This window comes from Oreochromis niloticus, linkage group LG3, assembly GCF_001858045.2.
Source record: "Oreochromis niloticus isolate F11D_XX linkage group LG3, O_niloticus_UMD_NMBU, whole genome shotgun sequence".
NCBI classification, from domain to species: domain Eukaryota; kingdom Metazoa; phylum Chordata; class Actinopteri; order Cichliformes; family Cichlidae; genus Oreochromis; species Oreochromis niloticus.
In genome coordinates, this window is record NC_031967.2 from 41639550 (window position 1) to 41663588 (window position 24039).

Genomic DNA, 24039 nt, shown 5'->3' on the forward strand with positions numbered 1-24039 from the left:
AATACATGGCCAGGAAAAAGTGATTACGTGTCTGTGTGTGTGCGCGCGCGCGCGTTGTTGTTGTTGTTTTAAGTGTCTTATAGTTATTTATGGTGGTACCTGGGTTTTTAAGCGTCTTTATGGCTCTTTTCTGCCTACTATAAGTTCTGCATTAAACTCAATCCAGTCCGGCCACTTAATTTGTCTTTAGAAAACTGTTGTGTTATATTTGTTCCGATTTCTGCTGCACTCTTGGCCAGGTCTTACTGGAAAAAATAGATTTAAAAAAAAAAAATTTGAATAAGACTTTTTACTTTTACCTTTTTACCTGGATAAAAGAAGGATGTATAAAAGTCAGTTAGCCTAAAACTAATTGAGGTGTTCTGTCTGCCTCTAAATGACTGATGTTTGACAGATTACAGGTCAATTAGTCATTGCATGAAGGAAAATTATCCTGAAAAAAATTGGAGGTTTTATTTACTCAAACGCTAGTCAAATTCTCAGCAATAACAGAGAAAAGAGAAAAGCCTGTATTTATGTTGAATCAGTTAAAATGGGCACTTGGTGTACACAGACATATCTGACATGTTTTCGGGGAAGGTCTTGCTTTTTTTTTTTCACTATGAAAATGCCATTCATCATAGCAAAAGACTGCTGGTGTGAAAACTGCCCCCCCGTAGTCCACATCTTTTGTCCACTGAAAACATTTGGTGCATTTTAAAACAAAAATAAAACTACAATAAAGAAGACCTCGAACTGTTGAGACATTGAACTCTTGGCTTAGAGCAAGAATGAACCGTTCTTGGTAACCACTGGCTTATATCAGGCTGAAGTTCTATGAAAAGCGAACAACCTTTCAGTCAGCCTTCAGACCATTTCACAGTACTGAGTATGCGCTTTTAAAAAAGAAAATGAAAGCTGTTTTTGGTGATTGTTGTTAGTTTTTTTGGGATTCAGTGCAACATTTGACACTTGATGGTGATGTACTCGGCTGTTTGGAGTCCTGTGTGAGAGTCTTTCGATAGTCCTTGACAAAACAATTTTTCAACTTTTCCAACTCTGAACAATCTCCAGACTAATCCAGCAGATCTTGAGAAAATCATAGTCCCTTGATAGATTTACACTGTGCTACAGTAATGAACTGTACCCTTAGTCAAAAATCTCATGATCAAATTCAGACCAGCATCAACTTTATTTTGTTTTTTTCAATTTGCCTGGAATCTGGCAGCTTATGAGCTCTGGAGGACAGTCTGCTATTGTCATTGTATGCCAGTAGTGAGAATATGTGTAGAAGGAATCTGAGAACTACTCTGTTTCATAAGGATCAATGGTCATGACAGTTTGCATATTAATGACCTCGCAGCATATTGTTCATTCAGTGGTGCTAGCTTCAGTTATTGTGCAGATGTACTGTGTATAATGTTTCCAGGGGAAACCTGGAGTCAGCAGAGACTGAAGAAGTCACCTGGATGAGTGATGAAATGCTACGTCCAGATGAACAGAACCAACTTTTTGGGATTTCCTCACCTGGATGATTGAGCGTGCATCACAGCACTCTGTTTTGGACTTTCTTTGGGATTAAATGTGCTTTAAATGTTAAATTTTATTTACTTATAGATGTTCGAATAAGTGTTTCTGCAACATGGAAAGAAATTTGTTTTTGGTATTTAGCAGAAAAGGTCTTGAATAATTCTGGGATTTTGTTGTAGTATCTGAATTTGATTGCTGGTGTTGGTGAAATTACACAAATTGATTGCAGAGTGCCATGTGCTTTGTAAGTGGCTCTGTAGGTTCACTAATTGGCTCAGAAGTTGTGAAGTTAGCCAGACTGACTTGATGCTTGATGTTGGTTTGTCTGATCGCTGGAGCTGCTGTTGTTTGTAGCAGGTGCTTCATGTAAGTGGCTGCCATTCTTTTGTCACAAGTGTTGGTGTAGTTTTAGTGGTTGGATTCGTTGCAGCAGTTGTTTAAAAGTTTTAAATATCTTCTTTAGCTACAGTAATCAATGTATTTTGGCTTTGGGTGTTGTTGTGGGGGTGATTGTTGTCATTGGTGCCATTAAATGTCAGCTGTTAAAAGCACATGTGACTGATTTCACTCATATTTCATTAGAATTTTCATACTGTACGTACTGTGCTGACCAGCATTTTAAAGGTGCTCTCTTATATAACATGGGTTAAATATGCAGTGTATGCTTCAAACCACTCCTTTAACAAAACTCCCCCTTTTACTTGAAGCATAGCAGCTCCAGTCTGTACACATATTACAAATTATTTCTCTTGGATCTGAGAGAAACTCCCACAGTCACTGACACTGAGAGGAGAAATGGCACAGAAAGGAGTTCAGCTGGATCGAGAAACCTTCTCTTGTTCCATCTGTTTGGCTCTACTGAAGGATCCGGTGACTACAGCCTGTGGACACAGCTACTGCATGAACTATATTAAAAGTTTCTGGGATGAAGAGGACAGGAAGGGAATCCACAGCTGCCCTCAGTGCAGGAGGATATGGCATAGCATACAGTTAAGGCTGGACTGTGTAACCCTGAATCCTCCCTTAGTTGTGAAGGCCTGAAGCTGGGGCTTCTATGACGCACTGTTTCTTCTTCAGTCACCTGTTTTAACACATCTTTTACACCTCTCTGCATTTAATCATTAGTTTTATTAATCTTTGACTCTCTTCCACTGCGTGTCTTTGCCCTGTCTTACTCCCCGCACCCCAACCAGTTGCTACAGATGGCCGCCCCTCCCTGAGCCTGCTGGAGTTTCTTCCTGTTAAAAGGGATTTTTTCCATCCCGCTGCTGTCAAAGTGCTTGCTCATAAGGGGTCATCTGATTGAGGATTTCTGTTTTCTCTGTATTATTGTACGATCTTTACCTTACACCATAGTGCTTTGAGTCAACTCTTGTAGTTATTTGGCACTATATAAATAGTGGTCAACTGAATCTTTATTTACTGTGTTGATGGTTTCTGTAGTTGCAGCAGTTGATTTATTTAACCTGTCTCTTGCATAATGACCTTTCAAGATTGTACTTATAGTGATTTAACTTCTATTTTGTCCATTACTTTGAAATTGATTAACATTTACAGCCTAAAAATTGTGTTCACTAGTGTTTTTGAATCCACTCTTCTATATTAAAAGATGGCTCAAAATTGAAACAAGCTGTTGTTCTTTCACAGACCCTGATAACGCCTCCCTCTTCTACCTGAAAGCCTGTAGTTCCACTCTGTCCACATATTTTCTAAAAATAGTTAGAATATACAGCTGCTAGAATAAGTATTAAACATGTCACCAATTTTTCTAATTAAATTTATTTCTAAAGGTGCTACTGACATGAAATCTCATCAGATGTCTGTAACAACCCATCTAATCCAAACATGCAAAGAAATCAAACCATGGATCTCCATAAAGTTTATGTAATGACGAACAATCACACAGGGAAAATGTTTTGAACACACCTACTGAAATGTATTTAATACTTGGCAGAAAAGCCTTTGCTTCATCTCAGCTCAGGTGTGATTTTGGCCCATTCTTCCACACAGACTTCAAAGGTTCTATGGGCCCCTTCTGTGAACTCTGACCTTTAGTTCTTTCCTTAGGTTTTCAGTTGATTCAGGTCAGGTGATTGGGCCATTCTAGCAGCTTTATTTTATTTCTCTCAGTGTGTGTTTGGGATCATTGTTTTTTGATTTTAATAAAAAATATCTTGGTACATTTTGTAATTCAGTCTTCCTTCATATGCTGCAAAACAGATCCACACCACGATATTCCCACCTCCAAACTTCACTGTTGGTGTGGTGTTTTTCAGGTGACATCCAATGTCTTATGACATGTGGAGTGCGCTATGGCATCCAGAGTTCAGTTATACAAAGTGGTCTCATCTGACAGACTTATATTCTCCTAATATTTCGCAGACTTCTCTAAATGTTGTTCAGCAAACTTTAAACATGCTTTTTCTTCAGCAGTGGAGTCTTGTGTGTTAAGTGTGCATACAGGCCATGGCGGTTTAGTGCATTGCTTATTGTTTTTGTTGAAACACACCCCCCCAAACACTTGTACCTACTGATTTGAGGTATTTCTGTACCTCTGCACACGTGCTAATTGGCTCTTACACAACTCTTCTTGTACAGAATGGTGTTATTCAGTTCAATGCTGGATTTTGCTACAATAGTTATCCTCAGTCAGAAGGAGAGGCTGGCATCCAGGGATTAAATTATAAGAGGTGGAGTTTATTTAAATTTAGATGGATGGTACAAGGAGGGATGGAATAGTGTAGGAGAATGTGGTGCGGTGATTTGGTGTGGTTTATGCGATCATAAACGGGAGTGGAAGTTTGTGCTGCTGTTTTTGCTGATGATGATGTTGATGTTTTGATCCCTGTTGTCTTTTTAGGATGCTTCTACATTCCTGTGCTGGTTAAGAAGAAAGAGTAGATGATTGATGGAGGGACGACATCGAGAAAGGAGAGAGGAGGGAGATGAGGAGACGATACGTGAGCAGGAGAGAGAAAGAGGGGAACAGAGGGATGGATCTCCAAAACCTAAATCGGGGACAAAGATGGAGGAGGAAGATGAGGGAAAGGAAACAGTACTGATGAAGGCTTCTTCCAGAGACCAAGCTCGAAGTCAGCTGATTAATGGACACACCCCAATCTCTGCCTCTTCCTCTCTCACCTCTTTTCCCTTCATCTCCTCCCCTCATCAGGGAAGGGGGGGCGAGGATGAAGAGGAGGTCAGAGTCGCCATACTAACTGTTGAGGATGAGTCCTGTCCTTCAGAGCCCTTTGGCACCACCCAGTTTGAACCAACCAAGGATGATAATGGACATGCAGAGAGTGGAGGGCAGGGGAAGGAGGATGGAGAGATGGAAGGAGAGGAGGAGGTGGCAGAAGAAGAAAATGAGGAGGTGGAGGAGGCGACAAATGCTGAGGAGGAAGGGGAGCTGGCGTCACCTGAGGCTCATCTGCAACTCAAGGTAGGACCCACAGTGAGAAATCGAGTACTGAGTACTCTCACTAAGAACCTTCCTCTCCACCTCAGGTGAAAGTGCCTGTATTTTTTTTTTTTTTTTTTTTTTTTTAGTAAACTTGATAACTTTCAGGTTTCTGTTTGGTTAAGCATTTGTATGTCATGCGCGCTAGAAAGGTGATGTGCAGGATTTTATTTTGACACACCTGCCCTACTATTAGCAAGAGGACCCAAAAACTCAGATTCCCCCTTTGACAGGCTTGTCCAAAGTCTAGCTGGGTGGCCAATCATCACCCTGGGTCAGATTTTATATGACCTGTCGTTCCTAATTCAAAATGTATTGTTTATTGCTCGCCACCATAAATATAATTAGACATCCATCCATCGATCAGCTTCTGCTTCTCCTTCGTGGGAGACGCTGGAGCCCATCCCCGCTGTCATAGGGCGAGAGGCGAGGGACACCCTGGACAGGCTGCCAGTCTGTTGCAGGGCAAACATTCGCACTTACATTCACTCCTCCATTGACACCTATGGGCAATTTAGATTAATCAATTAACTATCCCCACTAACTGCATGTCTTTGGACTGTGGGAGGAAGCCGGCGAACCCAGGGAGAACCCACACCAACTCCACACAGAAAGACCCGGGGCTGATGGTGGAAGTGAACTCAGGACCTGCAACAGTGCTAACCACCATGCCACTGTGCTTAATAAAGTGTAATTCACCCTATTGTGTGTAATTTCTGTTTTTACCTCATGGTGGCAGCATAGTAGTATAATTTTTATGCTTGAAAAAGGACCCCTGAGTGATTTTCCAGTGGTGCTCTTAGAATAAAGTTTGGTCACCTCTGCCCAATGAGAAGCAGGTGGTGAGAGTGGGAAGGAAGAACTGACTTTTAACAGGAAGAAACCTCCAACAGAACCAGGATCAGGGAGGGGCAGTGAATGGTTAGGAGTCAGGGGTAAGGGAATGCAAAGAAGAACTTCATCTTGTAATTTTTCAGTATTTGAATTAAAGGATCATTCTCATTATTTGAGACTGCAGGTTTGCCCATGAAGTGGCTCCTCTGTGGGTCAGTCTAATACTCACCACCTCAGTTTTAGATCTTCGGCGAAACAAAGAGCTGGAGAATTTAGAAACTCTGACAAATAATTGAAAAGCCTGACACATTTGTAAAAAGAGACAGCAGATTTGGACTTTAAGGATAATTCATGAACACGTTGGGATAAAGAACGACATTTTAAAAATTTCAACTATTTCAACAGTCATCCAGTATAAAGTCTCATTCAGATATTTAAAGTGTTTTTGAAGATGCCTTGATGCCCCATCATGTCCTGCTGCTGTAATTGGCTAATGGTCAGTGTTCATACAGTTTGCATATATGGATAAATATCCCAATTTGCTTACGATCTGTGTCTTGCAGCTTTCGTATAATCCAATACGGTGAAATATCCTAAAATGTGAGAGGTGCTTTAATGAGCTCTGTTTGTTCTGTTACATCATGTGTAATTACACTGTGTTCACAGTAGGTCCACAGCAGTGGAGGATGGTCTCATTCAAACAGAATAAATCAGTAGGATCTTTATTTTCTCTTGAAGTCCATTTACTGATTGGTATATTTATACTTTTAAACTATAAAAGTGTTTCTTCTACTGCTGCCAATATATTTTTATACTTATGAGTTCCTGCTTCTTCTGCAATCATCCAGCAGGTGGCTCCAGTGCACACTTTATCTCCTCAGTGTGAATGAAATACACCTGAGAGAGGTGTGTGTGTGTGCGCGCGTGTGTGCGTGTGTGTGCGCGTGTGTGCGCGTGTGTGCGCGTGTGTGCGCGTGTCTCTTCTCACATGAAGAATCCATCAGATCTTTGCTCTGAAAAATGGTTTCACTCCGTGGAATTACTGAAAGCTTTGCTTTGAAATACCCTCTGTGTATGTGTATACGTTTACACATATACACATTTTATTTACACCGTGTAAATGAGAAGTAGAAAAACAGTTTCTGAAACTTTTCAGAGCGGTGTGAAGGTGGAGCTTTCGACTTACGGGGATTGTTTGCACATACTAGATTAAGGAGAGAGGTGATGATCTGTGAGCAGCATTATGGCATCATGCTGAGATTTGAGAGTGTCAGGAGTTTCTGTGTCTTTGTGGAGTCAGAGAGAGCAGATGAACTGTGGTGCTGCATGAAGAACAGGCAGAGAAAGCGTGCTGCCAGGGGCTGGGGTGAGGTGTGCAGCAGGAGTGACAGATGAGATCAGACAGGAGTCTTCGTGGACTATGATGTTGGCAGATGACATTTTGAAGAGAGCCTAGAGGTCGAGGTAAACTCTGGAGTGAAGAGTAAGGAGAGTGAGTAGAAGCAAGACAGAATACATGTGTCAATGACAGGGAGATGGGAGCGACAGGAAAATAGCTGATGTCAACTATCCAGTAGCAGTTGGTGCAAAAGAGAGGTGAAGAGGAGAGTGCAGGCATGGTGGAGACAGGTTTCAGGGTGATTTGTGAGAGAAAGATCGCAGCAAGAGCGAAAGGGAAGGCTTACACGATGGTAGCGAGACTAGCTGTGGTGTATGATTTGGATACGGTGGCACAACAAAAAGGCGATGGAACTGCCAAGTGTAAGACCAGAGAGAAGATGGATGCATGCAGTGAATTGTGACATGCAGAGGGTTAGTGTGACAGAGGAGGATGCTGGGATAGGGTGAGATGGGTTGCTGTGGCGACCCCTAAAGAGAATGGCTGAAAGAAGCTTTGGATGCACAACCTTGGTCATGTTTTCCTGATGAGTTTCGGCTCTAAGTCAATAGTCGGAGTCAGAGTTATAAATTATGATCATGTTTGCAATAGTGTCGATATTGCAGATTGTAAAGCATCTCAGTCTGTGGCTCATATCTGTAATTTATAAAGTAGTAGAATATGAGTTTATTTTTTTAAAACATGATGACGATTGCCAAAATGTTCAAATTAAGAGTCCACAAACCAGCCTGTGACCTCACAGTAGCTTCAACCACCTTTTATATGCCATCAGCCAAAAGCTTCAGGCTGATCAAGTTGACCTGTCCCGAGTCACATGTTTTAATCTCACATGTCATGAATTTGTTTCGAATACAAGAATGAAAAAATGTGCTGTCTAGCAGCCACAGTGAGAACATCAGATATCCCATCATACCTGATAATGATGTCCTCAATCCCAAGGACTCAAACTAAATTAGTCATCACAAAGATAGGCACACACAGAGAGGAGGTGTGGGTGGGAATGTGCAGCAGTCAACATTCCTCAGATTCTTCTCACACATGCGGGATCATGGGATATGAAGTCTAGTCCCATGGGAACTGATGGCTTAAGCACACACAGACACATGCACCGTCATACTGGTGCAGAACCAGTACAGTGTATAGTTGTTAATGTGATGATGGGACACCCGAAAATCAACTGATGGTTCAGTTCTGCATTTCTCTCTATGGCCTCTAGGGGGCACATTTTGGTTTTTATTCAATTCAAAACACGTGAAAGCAGTTTTGTTTTTTTTCTCCTTTTAAGTCAAGTTTGCTGATGGGCGATGCATGACTGTCTTTGTAAAGGCCCATTTGACTTCTTAAAAGATGCTGTGGGGATACTGTGGGTTTGGTTGAATTTAAAATTGAGTCGAGGCTTTTAGGCGTGATGGTTAGTGGCCAAAGAAATGCTATATATCAGCGAGGGTCCTCACAAAGTACAAATGTTTGTGTTTGTAAGGGAGCAGACAGAAAAACTAGGGCACTCATCTGTAATCTAAGAGCATTTTTTTCTAGATTACTACACATATAGGGGATTAAACACACACACACTTGTACTGGAATTATATTAATACACTTTAATGCTCAGTGAAGAGGTTTTATCTTAGTTTTTAAACCGATTTAGTGTGACCTTGTTGACACACACTCGGCCTGTTTCTTATTCACTCAAAATGTCTGTGAAAGACACATGACAGACACACACTGACCTGGCTAGGGTCAGATGACTGGCATGAATGGAGGCACATTAGATCTGCAGTGGCATGTCTGGTATGCGAATACAAACTTTTCCTTTCCTTTGCTTGTACAGGGTCTGAAACAAGGGCGTAGATTTGGTTTTGGCATTGGTGGGGACGGATGATTCAGCCACCGAACCCTGCCCTGTTTCCTTTTTTTTTTTTTTTTTTTTTTTTTTTTTTTCCTTTTTGTCTTTGCTTCTTGATAAAAAAGGAGAAATATACTTGCCTACATGTGCTATTCTACATGCTTTTAAACCATTTAAAATCACAATTCATAGTTTTATATGTGAATTATATAATGTGAAATTACTATTAAACAAATGACTGACTAAGTATTTTAGGCTTTAGTTTACTTCAGCCATATTCCATATAAATCAGGTATCATACAAAAATAAAAATAGCTTCAAATACAGTCATGACAATAAAAGAATATGACTTTAAGGACTTAACAACATTACTTCAGTTATAGTACACCAACATCTCTGATACATTAGCACTAAGGGAACACTGAATGACCTGCTGGTTTTTGTCCATAAAACTACTCATCTAAGATGACCACAAAGTAAAAGATCTCTCAGCAAAATTATGCAACATTTTAGGCACTATTGCCCCGATCAACTCAGTGAGCTGGGATTTTTGATTCTAAACATGAACTACTGTTACAGCAACACACATGGCCTACTGGTGCCCCACACAACAACTCAATGTCCACTATGTGAAGGAGCCAAACACATGCCTTCTCCTCTCGTTAACTGAGATAAACTGCTGGCATATTTGTTTTACATCCATACTGTCCAGTCTCTCCTGGTGGACATGGCAACACATTATTCATGGTTATATACAATTTTAGACTGATGTGGGCTAAAGCCTAGCACATACTTGCCAACGTTTAGACCTCAGAATTAGCAAGACATTCAAAAGAGCTGTTGGTGGGGGGAGTGGTATACATATACATGTATACATATATATATACAAAAAAACTTGAATCTTACAGTGTTTATTTATCGGGTAAAATAAGTTAAATGTCACCGTTATTATTGTCTGGCTGGAAACAGGCCAGGGGTGTCCAAATTCAGAGGGTGTGTCCACCTGAGGACCCGGCCTTCGTGATCTAAGTGGGCCGGGTCCTCCGAAAGCCAGGTAGACCGGAAATGAGCGACTGTGAAATTGGATGGGAGATTTTCGGGAGGGGCACTGAAATTCGGGATTCTCCCGGAAAAATCGGAAGGGTTGGCATGTATGGTGTTATGAGTGAACTTGACTTTAAGTGACTTACAGGTTGCTTTGAAAAATACTTTCTTATATCCAGGTTCTTCCTTTTTGCTGCCGTCCTCCTCTCCTCCTTGCAGGTCCTCGCAGCGCAGGATTGCCGCTGCTAAAACTAAACAGAGCTCCCTGAAAGGCACAGCCAATCACATTGGCCATATTTGTCACATGAGGTAGGACTCCAGTAGAGAACGTAATTTAACTCTTTCTGCACCGCTGGGTGAATGAGACGTTGACAGATCGTTTTTTTCTTTCTATCGGTTTTGTTTTTCTTTACTCGAAGAGATCAAATTATTGGTGGGGACAATTCAATAATCGCTGGATATTGGTGGGGACATGTCCCTTCCGTCCATGCCAAATCTACGCCCTTGGTCTGAAACGTGGTGTCTCTTGTTTGAGTTTTAGGAGGAGGGATGAACCCAATCGTATTACTGTCGGAGGAGGCCGCATTTTTAATGTCAGGGCTAAAATGTAGGAAACCTCCATTTTTGTGTCATGGTGTGGCCTCTAGGTGTAGACTTCACAAAACAAGAGAGTTGTTGGTACGAGGAGAAACGTCTACTGAGTGCTTTGGATGCTTTTTATGCCATCCCTCTGTTTTGTTAGTTTACCACCTCACATGGAGGGGGTTTTGTGTTGCAACCTTGAGCCGACTGAATGATTCATCCTGAGAATGCGTCATATTCGTACTTTCCAGTGAATAGTCTGTGTTGTCCATCACAAAGTGAGAAAAGAAGCCACTTCAAAGCACAGAACTGGCAGAGAGTCAGCTTTCTTCTGTCTGTAAAAGATGGATGGGTGCATCTTTTATACAATGCAGCTCATTGGTTTCAGACTAAAAATAAATAAATGAATAAATTTGGTTGCCAAAACGTTGCTGTTGGGATTTTTTTTAGCCAGAAACGAACATATATGGTCAAGAGGGTTAAATAGCATTTTATCCACCAACAGGTTAGTTAGACAGCTGCTAATCAGTGCAGACTAAAAAAAAAATATGTATTGTAAAATAAAATATTTTTAGATCATTTCACTCCAGCAGGCACCAACATCACAAAGCTGACAGCTAGCAGCTGTTCTGGGACAGCTGTCAATCAAAGATGCCATGCCCATTATGTTAAGCTTTTAACTTTTTTGTATAATGGCTGAAGCCTATTTTTACTAGGCTGTAAACATCTTTATTTCTGCAGTAAAGGTGGACATTTTTAAATCTCTTAACTATGAGAGTTGGCTTACTTTTGGAGTGGGCCTCAAGTGGACATTAGAGGAACTGCAGTTTTTGGTATCTCCAGGTTTCATATTTCAGACCTGGAGGATGCTCCTCGTGCCTTCCCAAAATGAAAACTCGGTATATTTTAATTTCACCAACATCAGTGACATCATGTGGTCTAGTTCGTCCAATGCGGTGCATTTCTACCACAGGTACACAAACCTACAAAATGGAACATTTAACACATAATTTGTTAGTTGGCCTTTCTGTTCGCCTTCCAAGTCTTTCTTCCTTTTGCTCATACACACCTTAACACACCCTCATACCCACGCTCTGAGTGTGTGTGTGTGTGTGTGTGTGTTTGTGTGTGTGTGTGTGCATGCGGTCACATTCCAGCCAGTCAGGTTCGGCCACGCCGAGTCAGTGCGTCATACACACACATTCCTCGAGCTGCAGCATTCCTGGACTCTTCTGCTCGTCAGCAGGACAGAGGCTTGAATCTGTGACCTTCCGGTTACAGTAAAGTCTCCCTGCAGCACGTTCACACGACTACTGAAAAATGTAATTTAATTCTTTCATATCCAGCGTCTTAGAAGAGGGGGGAAAAAAGATCAAGTTTGTTTCTTTCTCAATTTTCGCTCAGCCTAACGGCACACCTTTAATAAAGAGCTGGTATCTTCTTTATTGAAGCTCTGATGTCATGACGGTTTTTGTGTCTTGTAGCTTTTTCTTTACTGTAGTACGTAGTGACGCAAGTCAGAGAGAGGAAGAAAGTTCATCCAAAGAGCTAGGTTTGAAGCCAGACGTTGTATTGGCAATGAGTGTTTTTAATGCCCCGGATTTTTCAAGTTCTCTTGTGTAAATGAGGAGCAAACGTTCTTGTCAGTCAGTCAGACTGACACTCTCTCCTGTCAGCCTGTCAAAGCTGTCAGATGTGTGAATTTAAAAAGGATTTATGCAAATATGTTTGTACATCAGGGCCATTTTCTGCCAGTAGCTTTGATGTTTTGATGTAATCTTCACTTTTAATCTTGCAAACAGAGAAAATAAAGAAACAAAATGTAATTCCTTACTGTGTGGTTATGGCTTACCACTAGAATTTAGAGCTGATAATGGAGTCATAACAGGGTAAGACTTCACCAGCAGGTTTCCCAGGAAGATTAAACTATGAATCTAATTGTAATGAACTTGAATGTACTAAAGTAACACTAACTACCTTTTCCAGTCAGTGTATATAAAAGATGGAGATAGCATGGTGCTGATCAGACAATCAAATGGAGGGATGCTGCCCCCACCCGCCCTGAACAGGGGCTATTAAAGGCCATTCAAGGCATTCATTGGCTAATTTTCCAGACCCAGAAGCCACACCTATATTGTATGTACTGAGATTTCTTATGTGACGTTATGCACACATTACTCAAGAGTTGGCCTCAACTGACTACTAGGGCCTGTTTGGCAGTGGCTGTTGGAGGTTTCTGGCTATGGCTGGATGAAATTGATTGCAAAGAAGGTGCTGCACAAAAAACTAAAAAAGTGACTGGTTGTGTGTAGTTTTTTTGCATTTGTCCGCAAACGCATACCAACATTTAGCCCAGCAGTAGTGTAAAAAAGTGTAACAGAAACTGGAGTTTTCAGTCCACCCCCACCTCCCACCCCACAGCGACAGATGGTTGCCATAAGTCAGAGGTCACTGACACATTTGTAGACCTGTGTGATTTGGCATTTAGAAACTGCCATCAACCCTCCGCAATACTCCCAACTAGTTGCGTAATACTTATTTTTCCCCACACAACCAGTGTTTGCCCAGTGGCTGCACAGTGGTCTTCAGGCCTTGTGATTAGCCTATATTCATGTGACCTTACGTAGTCACTACGATTGTCTCAAGCCAAGTGGTTGACAAGTTAGCGTCTGCAGAACGTCAGTAGTCTGTCTTTTTCATTAACTGTTAACATTAGCTCAACTTAGAAATATATGTAGACGAAAACTGACTTCAAAACCTTTTATAACAAGTGGTTGTACCCACACAGGATTAAACCTTCTTGCAAATCATCACCAAATAAAACTTAAATGGTGAAAGTAATGTGTTTTTTGTCATTTAAGTGGATAAAAGGTGTCAATCTGTAATAACATGGCTGTAACCCCACCCAGTTGACTAAATATAAAATGTGTTGTAAAAACTGTGAGGTGTTCAAACGTGGTAGCTGAAGTATAAATCGACCTTCTCCTTTTTTCCTGTTTTTTTTTTTTTTTTAAAACCACTCATGTCTTTCTCTAACTGCACCATTACCATGGCAACCCCACAGAACTGTGTTCTTATTGGTGGGCCGGTGTTCCGTTGACCCTCATTCATGTGTGTGTGTGAGAGGGAACACAACGAGGAACAGGTGCTCTGCTGTCCTGTCTCCTCTCTCTCTCTCTCGTTCTGTGTTTTATTGCATGTAAGGCGACACCTGAAGAATGCCACTCAAACCTCGAGGCTTGTGTCGTTCTCGCACTCCCCCCCCAGTCTGTTTTTCTTTCTGATTGCCTGTCTTCACCCACACATCTAGTATTTCTTCTTATACTTAGACACACTGTGCACCATACATGATGTTTCTGACTGATGTTATCGAGCTGCAGGCTTCAATCAGAGGACTAAAAGAAGAGAGACGTGGCTTTGACAGAGTCCTTCACTGAAGTCTGTGGGAGAGCTCTGCAGCAGTGAAGGTGGTGCTAGAGCAACAACCTGCAGTGGGTGGGGAAAAATGCTTTTGAGGCAAAGACTGCAAAGTTTTTAAGCCTCTTTTTAAAAAAAAATATGACAACGAACCATGCAGTGTTAACTTGATGCATTTTTGATGTGCGACAGTCGTGGTCAAGTGAATAAGGGTGCAGTCACACAGACCTACAGACTGGTACCCCACCATACAGAAAAAGTAAAAGTTGTACCTTTTGAAACATTTTTGCTGTTGTGCCAAAGCCCTACTTTGAAGTTTGAGGCAAATAAACACTGATTTTTAAATACTGCGTTCACATTGGTAGTTGCTACACTTCCTGTAATGGTTAGCACCTGCCCACTTCCTGTTCCTAACTGTTCTTTCACCTGTCATCACTACTATTGGGTGAATTTGATTGACACAGGTTCTTCCTGTGCACACTTCCCTTTATAGATGTAAAGAGGCACTCAGAGTAAACTTGATGCTCCTTCATGTCCAAAGTTTCCACCTCAGGTTCGTCTCCTCTGAGGTTTTCTTGGGTCGCCAAACTGGAAGTAGACACTGGTTTAGGAGCGCGAAAATCTAGTGCCTGCCAGTGGACTTGCTCTTTATCAAACTTTAACATTGTTTTTAGTTTATTTTTTTGTATTGCTGTGATAGTTGCCACATGCCAAGCAGGTAGAATTAAGCATTGTATTAAAGAAATATTGCAACTCTGCATATTCCTTAGATCTTAGGATTACCCTCTTTACATGCTAATGCTTGATCACACACAAGGTCAGCATATTAAAAGGGCTTTTTATTCTTCCTCTGAGTGTGTATCTTAATTCTTTCTTTCCTTTGTGCCTTTTTTCCTTCCATCCTCCCATCCTGATTGCTAGCGCTGTTGAATCTCTATTTCTCCCCTGGGAACAATTGCAGCTTAGAGAGACACACACACACACACACACACACACACACACACACACACACACACACACACACACAGGTACTCATTAAAATATACATGAGCACTAACTCCCTTACATTCCTCCAACACTGTCGGCATTCATTATAGATGAACACACACATGCGCGCGCACACACTCTCTGCACGGTGCAGTGGCATTGTTTACTTCCATTATAAACCACTTGTTGTTTGCTGCATTGCACCTCTGTAATGTGTCCCACTGGAAATGACTTCTGTCTTCAGACCCGGCAGCTTGTTAGCTCGCTAAGCTCAATTTCTCCTCACGGTAGATGTTCCTAGTAATTGACTATTTTTACTGTAGCATTTTATTGTAGAAGTAATTTTTAATTGAGGGCTGACGAAGCTGTAATAACTTATTCAACCATTATCTTCAGTGGCTGCACAAGCTTGTTTTTGACTCTTAAAATATCTCTGCAAGTTGAAAGAAAACAACAGTTGCTAATGGCTTATGGTGAAGAACACAGGGGCGCTATTAAATTTAAGCTAGTAAATGTTTATTTGATAGCATAAGAAAATATCTTTCTTTATTAAAATTGCTAGAGCTAATTTAAATTGGTTGGTTTCCTTGGTATGGACCTGTCTTTTGAGTATAGTCTATAAATTCCGAGGAGTTTCAGACGCTTAGTGTTAGCCTGCTTTATCTATTCTAAAACCAGTTCTGATGTAAATGCAATGGTTCTTTATATAGAGCTGTTCTACTCTACTGGAGCACCCGAAGCACTTCATACAACTTACCTCCTTTACCCTCTCACACCCATTCATACATTTTTTTTCTATGCCTAAGTGCTTTCTATCTAATACTGACACACATTCTTACTTTAATAAACATTTAGTTTCTTGCCCAAAGATACTTTTGGCATGCAGACTTGAGCAGCCAGGGATCAAACCACCAACCTTCCAATTAATGGATGACTTGTTGTACCTCCTGAGATAGAGCCAGCCCAGATGTGTGTTTGGGATCATTGCTGCGTTGGGACACAGATCTGTGTTTAAGTTTGAATCTAAATTGATTTCAGGTGAAGAGTTTGAAGGTAGTTCTCCCTCATATTTCCATCCACATTGTGCAATGTACATCGCAAATGTGCATTGCACTACCACCACCATGCTTGACAGTTGGTACAGGGTCCTCCAAATATACCTATTGTCACTGTGGCCAAACAACTCAAACTTTGTCTCATCTCAACTGGTTGTTCCTGAACATGAGGGTGACAGTTTGGACATATGTTTCTTCAAGACCTTGGGAAAGTGGTGACACATCCGAATAACTTGTGTGCAGTTGTTTGAACTGATGATCTTGGAATGAGCAGTTCTTTAGAAATGGCTCCATGACAGCTTCCTAGCTTGTTTAAGTCTAGAATTCTCCTTCTTAGATCTTCCTTCAAGTTTCCCATTGTTCGGAATATTGCAGTCAATGCAGTGCTGTCAAACTCATTTTTATGCTAGCAAAGAGAAACTACCAGTTGTAGTCATTCATGATCACTGTTGAGCAGTAAACAAGCCTTGGGCTGGTCAAGTTAAAACACGGAATAACATTCAGCAGCACTTATTAAAACTGAATGTATGTTTATGTTTGATCCTGTATGTATACTTTTAACGCTGTGTGGATTAGATCAAATCTGAAATGCTTTTAAAAGTCATTAAAGATTTAAGATTTAAGCTTTCCATCCTGGAAACATCACAGTTGAACAAAGCCGACTGATACTGGCAACATTAAGGTTTTTAATTATATCAATTTTGCACTTTCCTATATGTCGATATCAGCCCAGAATTTTACACCTGCTGCATCTCTATCTGTAATGATCCAGTTGTCATTAATTTCATTTACACTGTGCTGGTTCACAACAGCACTCGCCTTGTTGCAAGATGCTTTTTAATTGTAAAGGAAAGACTGCAATAGCAGAGAGAGAAACCCAACAGTCAGACAATCTCAGTGTAAGCAGCACTTGTTGATGGTGGAGAGGAGGAGCTTCATTTTCAATGGAAGAAACCTCCGGCAGCTCAGGGATTGGCTGCAATCTGCTGCATGTGTTTGCAATGAAAACTGAATCATTTCTGGAAGATGCTCTGCATCATGCTGGAAACCAGCCTCTCTGGTGTTAGGTGTTAAAATACATTTAATCTCTCTGCAGCCTGGAGGGGTGAATGATTTATGATATTTTTGCACATGCTTTATGGCCGGTGACCTTCTGACCTCTGAAGCGTTCACTGTTGGTTGTTTGTGCTGCATTATTGATGCTAAAATGAACTCTGAGCGTTAGGGTCTTCTTCTACTCTAACACACAGTCATCTACAGAGAGAAAGAGATGAAACATCATCTGCTGAAAATCAATCTTTCACACATTCCTCTGATCCTCTCTCCTCCCCCCTCTCGCTCCTTATTGATTCCTCACACACTCGTAGGGTAATCCTGCTAACAGACACACGTGCGCACACACACACACACACACACACACGTCTGTCCACATCTGCCTCTGCCCTTTTGAAGTGTGTCTGTGTGCGTCTTTGAAGTGGTTTTCTCTGTGTCGGACTGTTTCTCACTGTCTGACTATCGTTAGCTCTGAGGATCGCAAACATACAAAAAACTTGTTTGGTTTGCTGATTTTTCTTTAGAAATAGTAGAAGTGTAAAAAAAGTAAAAAAGAACAAGGCATATTCTTTTACTTTATACAATTTTTACCTTCATTTCAGCTGATATTTGTGCATTCAGTTCATTAAATATGGATAGCGGAGTCTCTGGAGGGTTGCCCTGCATTACTTTGTATTCATGCTGGAAAAGGGAAATAAAATCCCGTTTCTCACATCACCAACACCGTCTCATCAAGATTAGGTACCAACTCTCTCTTTGTGGCTCACAGTATATGTTCCAACTGTTTTTGATGGATGTACCTCACACTTATCCCTCCCTCTTATCCAATTTAGGGTTACAGAGGCTGGAGTGTATCCCTGCCATCACAGAGCAAAACATGGCCCAAGGACCAGAACCAGTCCTGGGCCACAACATCCTAAAACGAACCAAAACAACCTCTGGGGGGAAAAAAAAAAAAAAAAATCCCGATTAATAACAGTCGAACCTCACTGGTGTGAGTGACTCAGACTGACTTGGTGAGCTTAACCCTGTGAGGTCATAGTCACTGCTGATGACCCCAGCTATAGCTCCAAACCTTAGCTGCTTGGAGACCAGTGAAAATAATTTTTTGGAGTGTGTGTTAATAGTTTCTGTGGATTCTGATCAAGTTGGGTTAAGATCAGAAACTGTCACAGCAGCTAAAATCAACCTTACACAAAAAATAAATGTATTTGAATTGTATTGCAGCCTAAAGGTAAATTTAAAAAAAAAAAAAAAAAAAAAGAGCTAAAAGAAGAGAACGCAAAGAGCTCTAAATCAAAGCCTATCTGTAATAAAAATATTTCCTGTATCTAAACTTAAGGCAACAGAGTTAAAACAGATGTTGGACAAAGCGCTGGTGAAGAAGTCGGCAGTCTGGGCTTACAGGCCTCGCAGCGGGCAGTAGGACTATCAGCAATGAGCTGGTGCATAAAACACAATGAGAAATGAAAATCTGCTTTATTAGATTGCAAAATCATTGAATCAAAGGAAATAAACAGGTGCTTTTGTAAAAGATAGGAACTAATAGTGGGGAGTGAGGTTCCCCTAGTGTGTGTGAGAAGAGTGCTTTCTATCTAGACTGCCCATTGAAGTTGACAGTTTACTCTTCCAGTGTGCAGAGATGATGAAGTAACTGCAGAGTGACTCTGTAATTCTGACCTTGCTGGATTTGGAGTCTTTCTAATATTACCATGCATGCATTTTTAAGAGGATGCATCTTTTTTCTTTTTAAAAATCTGTCACTGTCAGCAGCAGTTTGTTATGAAAACCTTACATTAACATCTCTACATGAAGTTTCTTCATTTTGCAACTTAATCATCACTACAGCTGGAGGACAAATGCTTATTATAAGGAAGATTTGTGAGGTTCAAATTATGGAACTCCTGTAAAACTTAGCCAAAGTTTAAATTCTGTATGGCTTCAGTTCCCCTTTGAGCTTTAAGCATTGCTGCAGTAAAGACCTCTTATGATCGTCTTTGTGTCCACATCTATTTTACCACAGAGCAAATATCAACGTCCCAAACCAACCTGAAGAATGGCTTTATACTTTTAAATACACTAACTACATTGTCAAAAATAATAGGCGACACCTCTGAATCTTTGTATTCAGGTGTTTTCACTCCCATTCACACAGGTGTGCCTGCCTTTACAAGCATGTATGAAGGATAGGTTCCTCTAAAGAGCTTTGTCTTCAACACTACACATTCTCCAACCATCTGTACCCACCACATTAGTCACTTTGCACAGAAACCTGCCGCCACAGCTCTGTACCATTAAAACGAGCGCTGAGGGCGTGGGTGTACACTGAAGTATTCTCCTGAACAACACTCAGATAATACCACCACATCAGCTATGGTGTGGAAGGCTCGTATGGTTGTCTTTTACCAGGAGGCTTCAGTGGCAGCACAACTGTCTGACATGACACCAAAGTCCGGCGTGCACCAGCAGATATGATGTCACTTTTGCTGTATGGTGCCCTTCGCAGACGCGAAAGGCAAAGATAATTAAACTCTAGGTGGTGTTATTGCAAAGCCCAAGTGTTTATTAACTACAGGCCACATAAAGTTACAGACTGGGTGTCGAATGATGAGGCGCATAGAGCGTAAAAGTTGCCAACGCTCTGCTGGCTGCAGAGCTCCAAACTTCCTCTGGCATTAACATCAGCACAAAAACTGTATACCAGGAGCTTCATGGCATGAGTTCACATGGCTGAGCAGTACAGTAATACACCGAGGGGAACTTCAGAGCTTAAGATCGCGGAGTTTCTGACCAGGTAAGCGACACGCTCTGCCTCCTGACAAACGGCCAAACTGCCATCGCTTTAGATCAGATGCATGTCTGAGTACTTCGAATAAAACAGATTGTACAGGTTGCAGTTTCCTAGCCTAAATGTGCCACATAAGGTCAGAAATGTGACTCCTTCACAGGGTTGGGCATCAACAATTCGTCGTCAGTTTAAACTTCTGTAATGTCTCAAAGCACCTGATGGAAAACATTCAGCAGAAACAACCTGAGATTGTAGCTCCCCAACGAGACAACCTTGAACATAAAATTGGCCAAATTTAAGCCCTGGAACAAAGATTGTATCTCGTATACCACCATATACTCCAGCCCCCACAGAGCAACACAGTTATCATACACTCTCCCTGCAACAAGGACTGCTGCCACCTCTCTTATCACATGCCATCCATTGTTTTATCAGTTGAGCGTCATATCAGCCTTAACAAGGTCTCCCAACCTCTGCTGCTACATAACGAGCAGCATGACCGAGTGGAGAGTAGCTTCTGGAAATTTACATGCACTCGAAGTCCTTGAGTGTGGGAAAGGGTGTGCTTTAATGCAGAACACACTTACACACTCACACAAGTTTTAGGTTTTACAAGGTCATCAGAGGGAGAGAATCTGTGGGTCTACATACCAGAGAGGGAGGGAGGCTGAGCTTTGAAGGATGAACAGGGTGGAGGGAAAATTACACGAAGAAGAGAATGTAAGCTGGCGATCTTTTCCTGTATAGAGACACTCTGTGTTTTTTGGAAATTGATCAGTACTATCCAAAAGAGTTTTGTTTGTCTGAGTTGAAGTAATCACAGACCGACTCCATGATGATCTGGGCCCTGTGTGGGGGTCAGACCATCTGTTGCAGGACTTCTCTTCCTCTCGTCACTCATGATGGTCCTTTCAGATGTTTAAAGATTTACAACTTGGGATTTGAATGCTGTAGATGCAGTGTTTCTCACACAAAGGACTTCACCTCGGCAGACCACCCAAGTATAGTTGGCTTCATCCGTCCATTTTTGTGTGTGTTTTGTTTTGTTTGAAACTGCTTGTTGGACTAAATAGACCAGCATGACTTTGCAGACCATCTACATGCTGTAGAATAACAACTAGCAATGTGAACTACTCCAGTCGGCCTTAGTCGCTGTTTTTTGGAGGACTACAGGAAACTGGAAACTTTGATGTTCGTACCCAAAATCTTTCTCTCAGAGTAGCCAAAAACTATTACAGACTGGCACAAACATGATACCATCATCCCCACTTTAAGCCTTGTTTATGATCACAATGCCAGTGTTGTGTTTGCTAACTATTTTTTCCACTGCTTGAAGCGTGCTGGACTTGTTTCAGTCTTCTCCAGAAAGGTGTCGCCAATCAGAAAAGTGTCTGACACTTTCAAGCCCTCTGTAATCTGAGCTCCAGGCTACGAAAACCTACTCTTATTTTGAAAATTCAGTAGCTGCTAAAAATCCAGCGCACACATGGGCAAATGGGAACGAGGCCACAGACCACCCGCCATCTAGTCACCAGCATCCTAAAACTTAAACTAAACAAACTCCCAAAAATGAATTAAAGCTGCATGAAATTTAAACGTGTTAGAAAAATGTTGTATTGAAAATGCCTAAACTACTGGCTGTTCACTTATTCACAAGATGTCACCACAGTGGGTAGCTCATGTTTGGTGTGGCAGAATTTTTCCTGATGAAACCCCCAGAGGGATTTGTCTCCTCCTCGGATCAAACCGGTGATCTTTTGCTTAGAGCCACTAAATAATACCGTAGATACTGTTACAGGATTTGGAGACTCGCTGCAGTCTCGTCTGCTGTAAAGTTATCGATTCGTTGCAAAGTTGCTGGAAAATAAAATGATTGTCAGCTCTCTCTGCGATCAGGTTTTAATTGTTGTTTTGCTTTCAGAGATTTGCATCGAGCAGGAGAGCGTCTAATATTCCCAGTCTTCACTTTTCCAAAAGTGGCTTCTCTTGTAAATTCACAGCAGAGAGCAAATTTTAGTTTCTTTAGTTTCATATGTGAGATGGGAAAAACTTTCTATTCATTACAAAGGAGCTGCAGAATAAACGTGTGCATGTGGGAAACTTGAAAAACAATAAGACTTAAATCTAGATGATGGAGTTATTTTGAATTATAGATGATACGAAAAAAAATGCAAATCAGCTGATGTACGGTTCAGAAAATACTTTTAAGACCCTACCACTGACACGGGGATGCTTCTAAAAAACCCAAACATTGTATTTTCCACCTACGTCTTCATGCACTCTTTGTTTTGCTTTTAACTTCCAGAATTAATTTGTGACACATGTCGAGCATGTTTCTGTGGAGAAAACAGACCAGTGGAGGGATGAAAAAGACATAAATTAGAAGCAGACAGCGGGAGATGCTGAATTCAGATTTATGACAAAATGGAAACTACGAGGAGGAGAAAGAGAAGAATTAGTCCCAGATATAATGGAAGGAAAAGGTGGGAGGAAGGAAGTGCTGTGACACAAAGGAAATAAGGGGAGAGGCTTAAAAGCAGCAAAGAAGAGATGAAGGGAGGAGGATTGACCAATAAGTGATGTGATGACAGAGAGAAAGAGAGGTGTACAGATTAGCAGGTTCAGAGGTTAAAGATCATCTGGGGTCCTGATGATTAAGGTGATCAGGATGGCTGTAGCCAGGAGGCGGGGTCAGAGCAGGTCAGGTAAATGACAGCTGCTGTGGGAGAAGCGTGTGAAGAGTCTGTTTGGGGATAAAGTATTAAAGCACGGGTTTCAGATGTGTTTCTACTGTAAGACTTACAGTCAATAATATGATACTTAAGGCATTATGGTTTTTTTACTACTACTACTATCCATCAGTCTTCTCTGAGGTCTTTCTTTTTCCCTCCTGCCTGGAAGCTCCATCTTCAACATCCTTTGTCCAGTATATCCATCGTTACCATCCCCTACACGTGTCCAAACCAGCTCAGCCTTGGCGAATCTTGACCATTGTTGTCACATTAAATGAAAGTCTTGGACATGCATACACATACATGTGTATAAAATCAGTCCAGTCCTTCACAGTATTCAACACTAACTTCAGTGTTTGTGTCGACGTCACACAACATCTCAGCTGTTCTTTTAAAATTTCTTAGAGTTCTTCAAAATTTTGCCATAATTGAAAGTCATGCTCAAAGTTGGCCATGCAACAATAATGAGATTTCAGATTCATATTGTAGCACAGCGAGTTGGTGTAGAATTGGTTTGTTTGGAGTTTTAAGAGCTTAAATGTGTTTTTTCTGAAAACTGACTTTCAAGTTTCTATGTCCTGTATTTAACCTCCTAAAACCCGAACTCTTCCACAGCATGCATTTTTAATTTCTCTTTGATATTTGGGCTGATTGGGGCCCGATGAATGTAAAAACAAAGAATTACCAGATTGATTTTTTTTTTTTTTTTACCTGATTTTTGTTTCTAAGAAAAATGAGAGCCACATATGAGGATATTCGTTTAAAATTTTGATAGAACAGTAGCAGTATAATGTCCTCGTAAGTGGATATCAGGCCCATGTAGAGCAAAATTGAGTATTTTGGTCTAAATAACCCAAAATGTGATGTCCGCATATGTGGACGGCAGGTCCTAGGAGGTTAAGAAGTTATAAGTGCTCAAAAAAGCTGGGAATAAATGAAGCGGCCACTTCTAAGGTGCTGTAACTTGTAAAGTTTTTATAGTCTCAGGGTGGCGCTGTTTCATGGCTTGATATGATATACTGCAAATGTAGTGCGGGAAAAATGAGTGGTTTCTCGTGGGGTGAGTTAGGAGATGACATTTAACCCTTGTTCACGTGCAAAGATGGTCCATAATTACTCGCTTGGTGAACACCTCCATCCTCTGCGTCTGCATCGGTGTGAGTGGGCACTCAGAGACTGCTGAGCCGACTGAATTTGGCAGGTTATCACTTCCTGTTTGACAAAGGTCACGACCTCTGGTTGGCTTTCGGAGCAGAGAGTTCACTGACCAGTAGAAGGATGTCTTATATCGCTCGTTTTTAATGTTACTCAAAGCAATTTTCACTCACTATCCGGG

At 41.2% G+C, this 24039-nt stretch overlaps 1 protein-coding gene across 2 annotated transcripts in view; it reads left to right on the plus strand.

The window, feature by feature from the left end:
- LOC100704195 (F-box/WD repeat-containing protein 7) overlaps positions 1-24039 on the plus strand; it is a 51183-nt gene that overhangs the window by 572 nt on the left and 26572 nt on the right. The window contains exon 2 of one of the 2 annotated variants that reach the window (XM_019363308.1): positions 4370-4951. In XM_019363308.1, coding sequence (XP_019218853.1) covers positions 4418-4951 — 534 coding nt within the window. In that variant the 5' untranslated portion in view covers positions 4370-4417. Of the gene's footprint in view, positions 1-4369; positions 4952-24039 lie in introns of those variants that run through there. The other variant, XM_025905543.1, reaches the window with a different exon arrangement.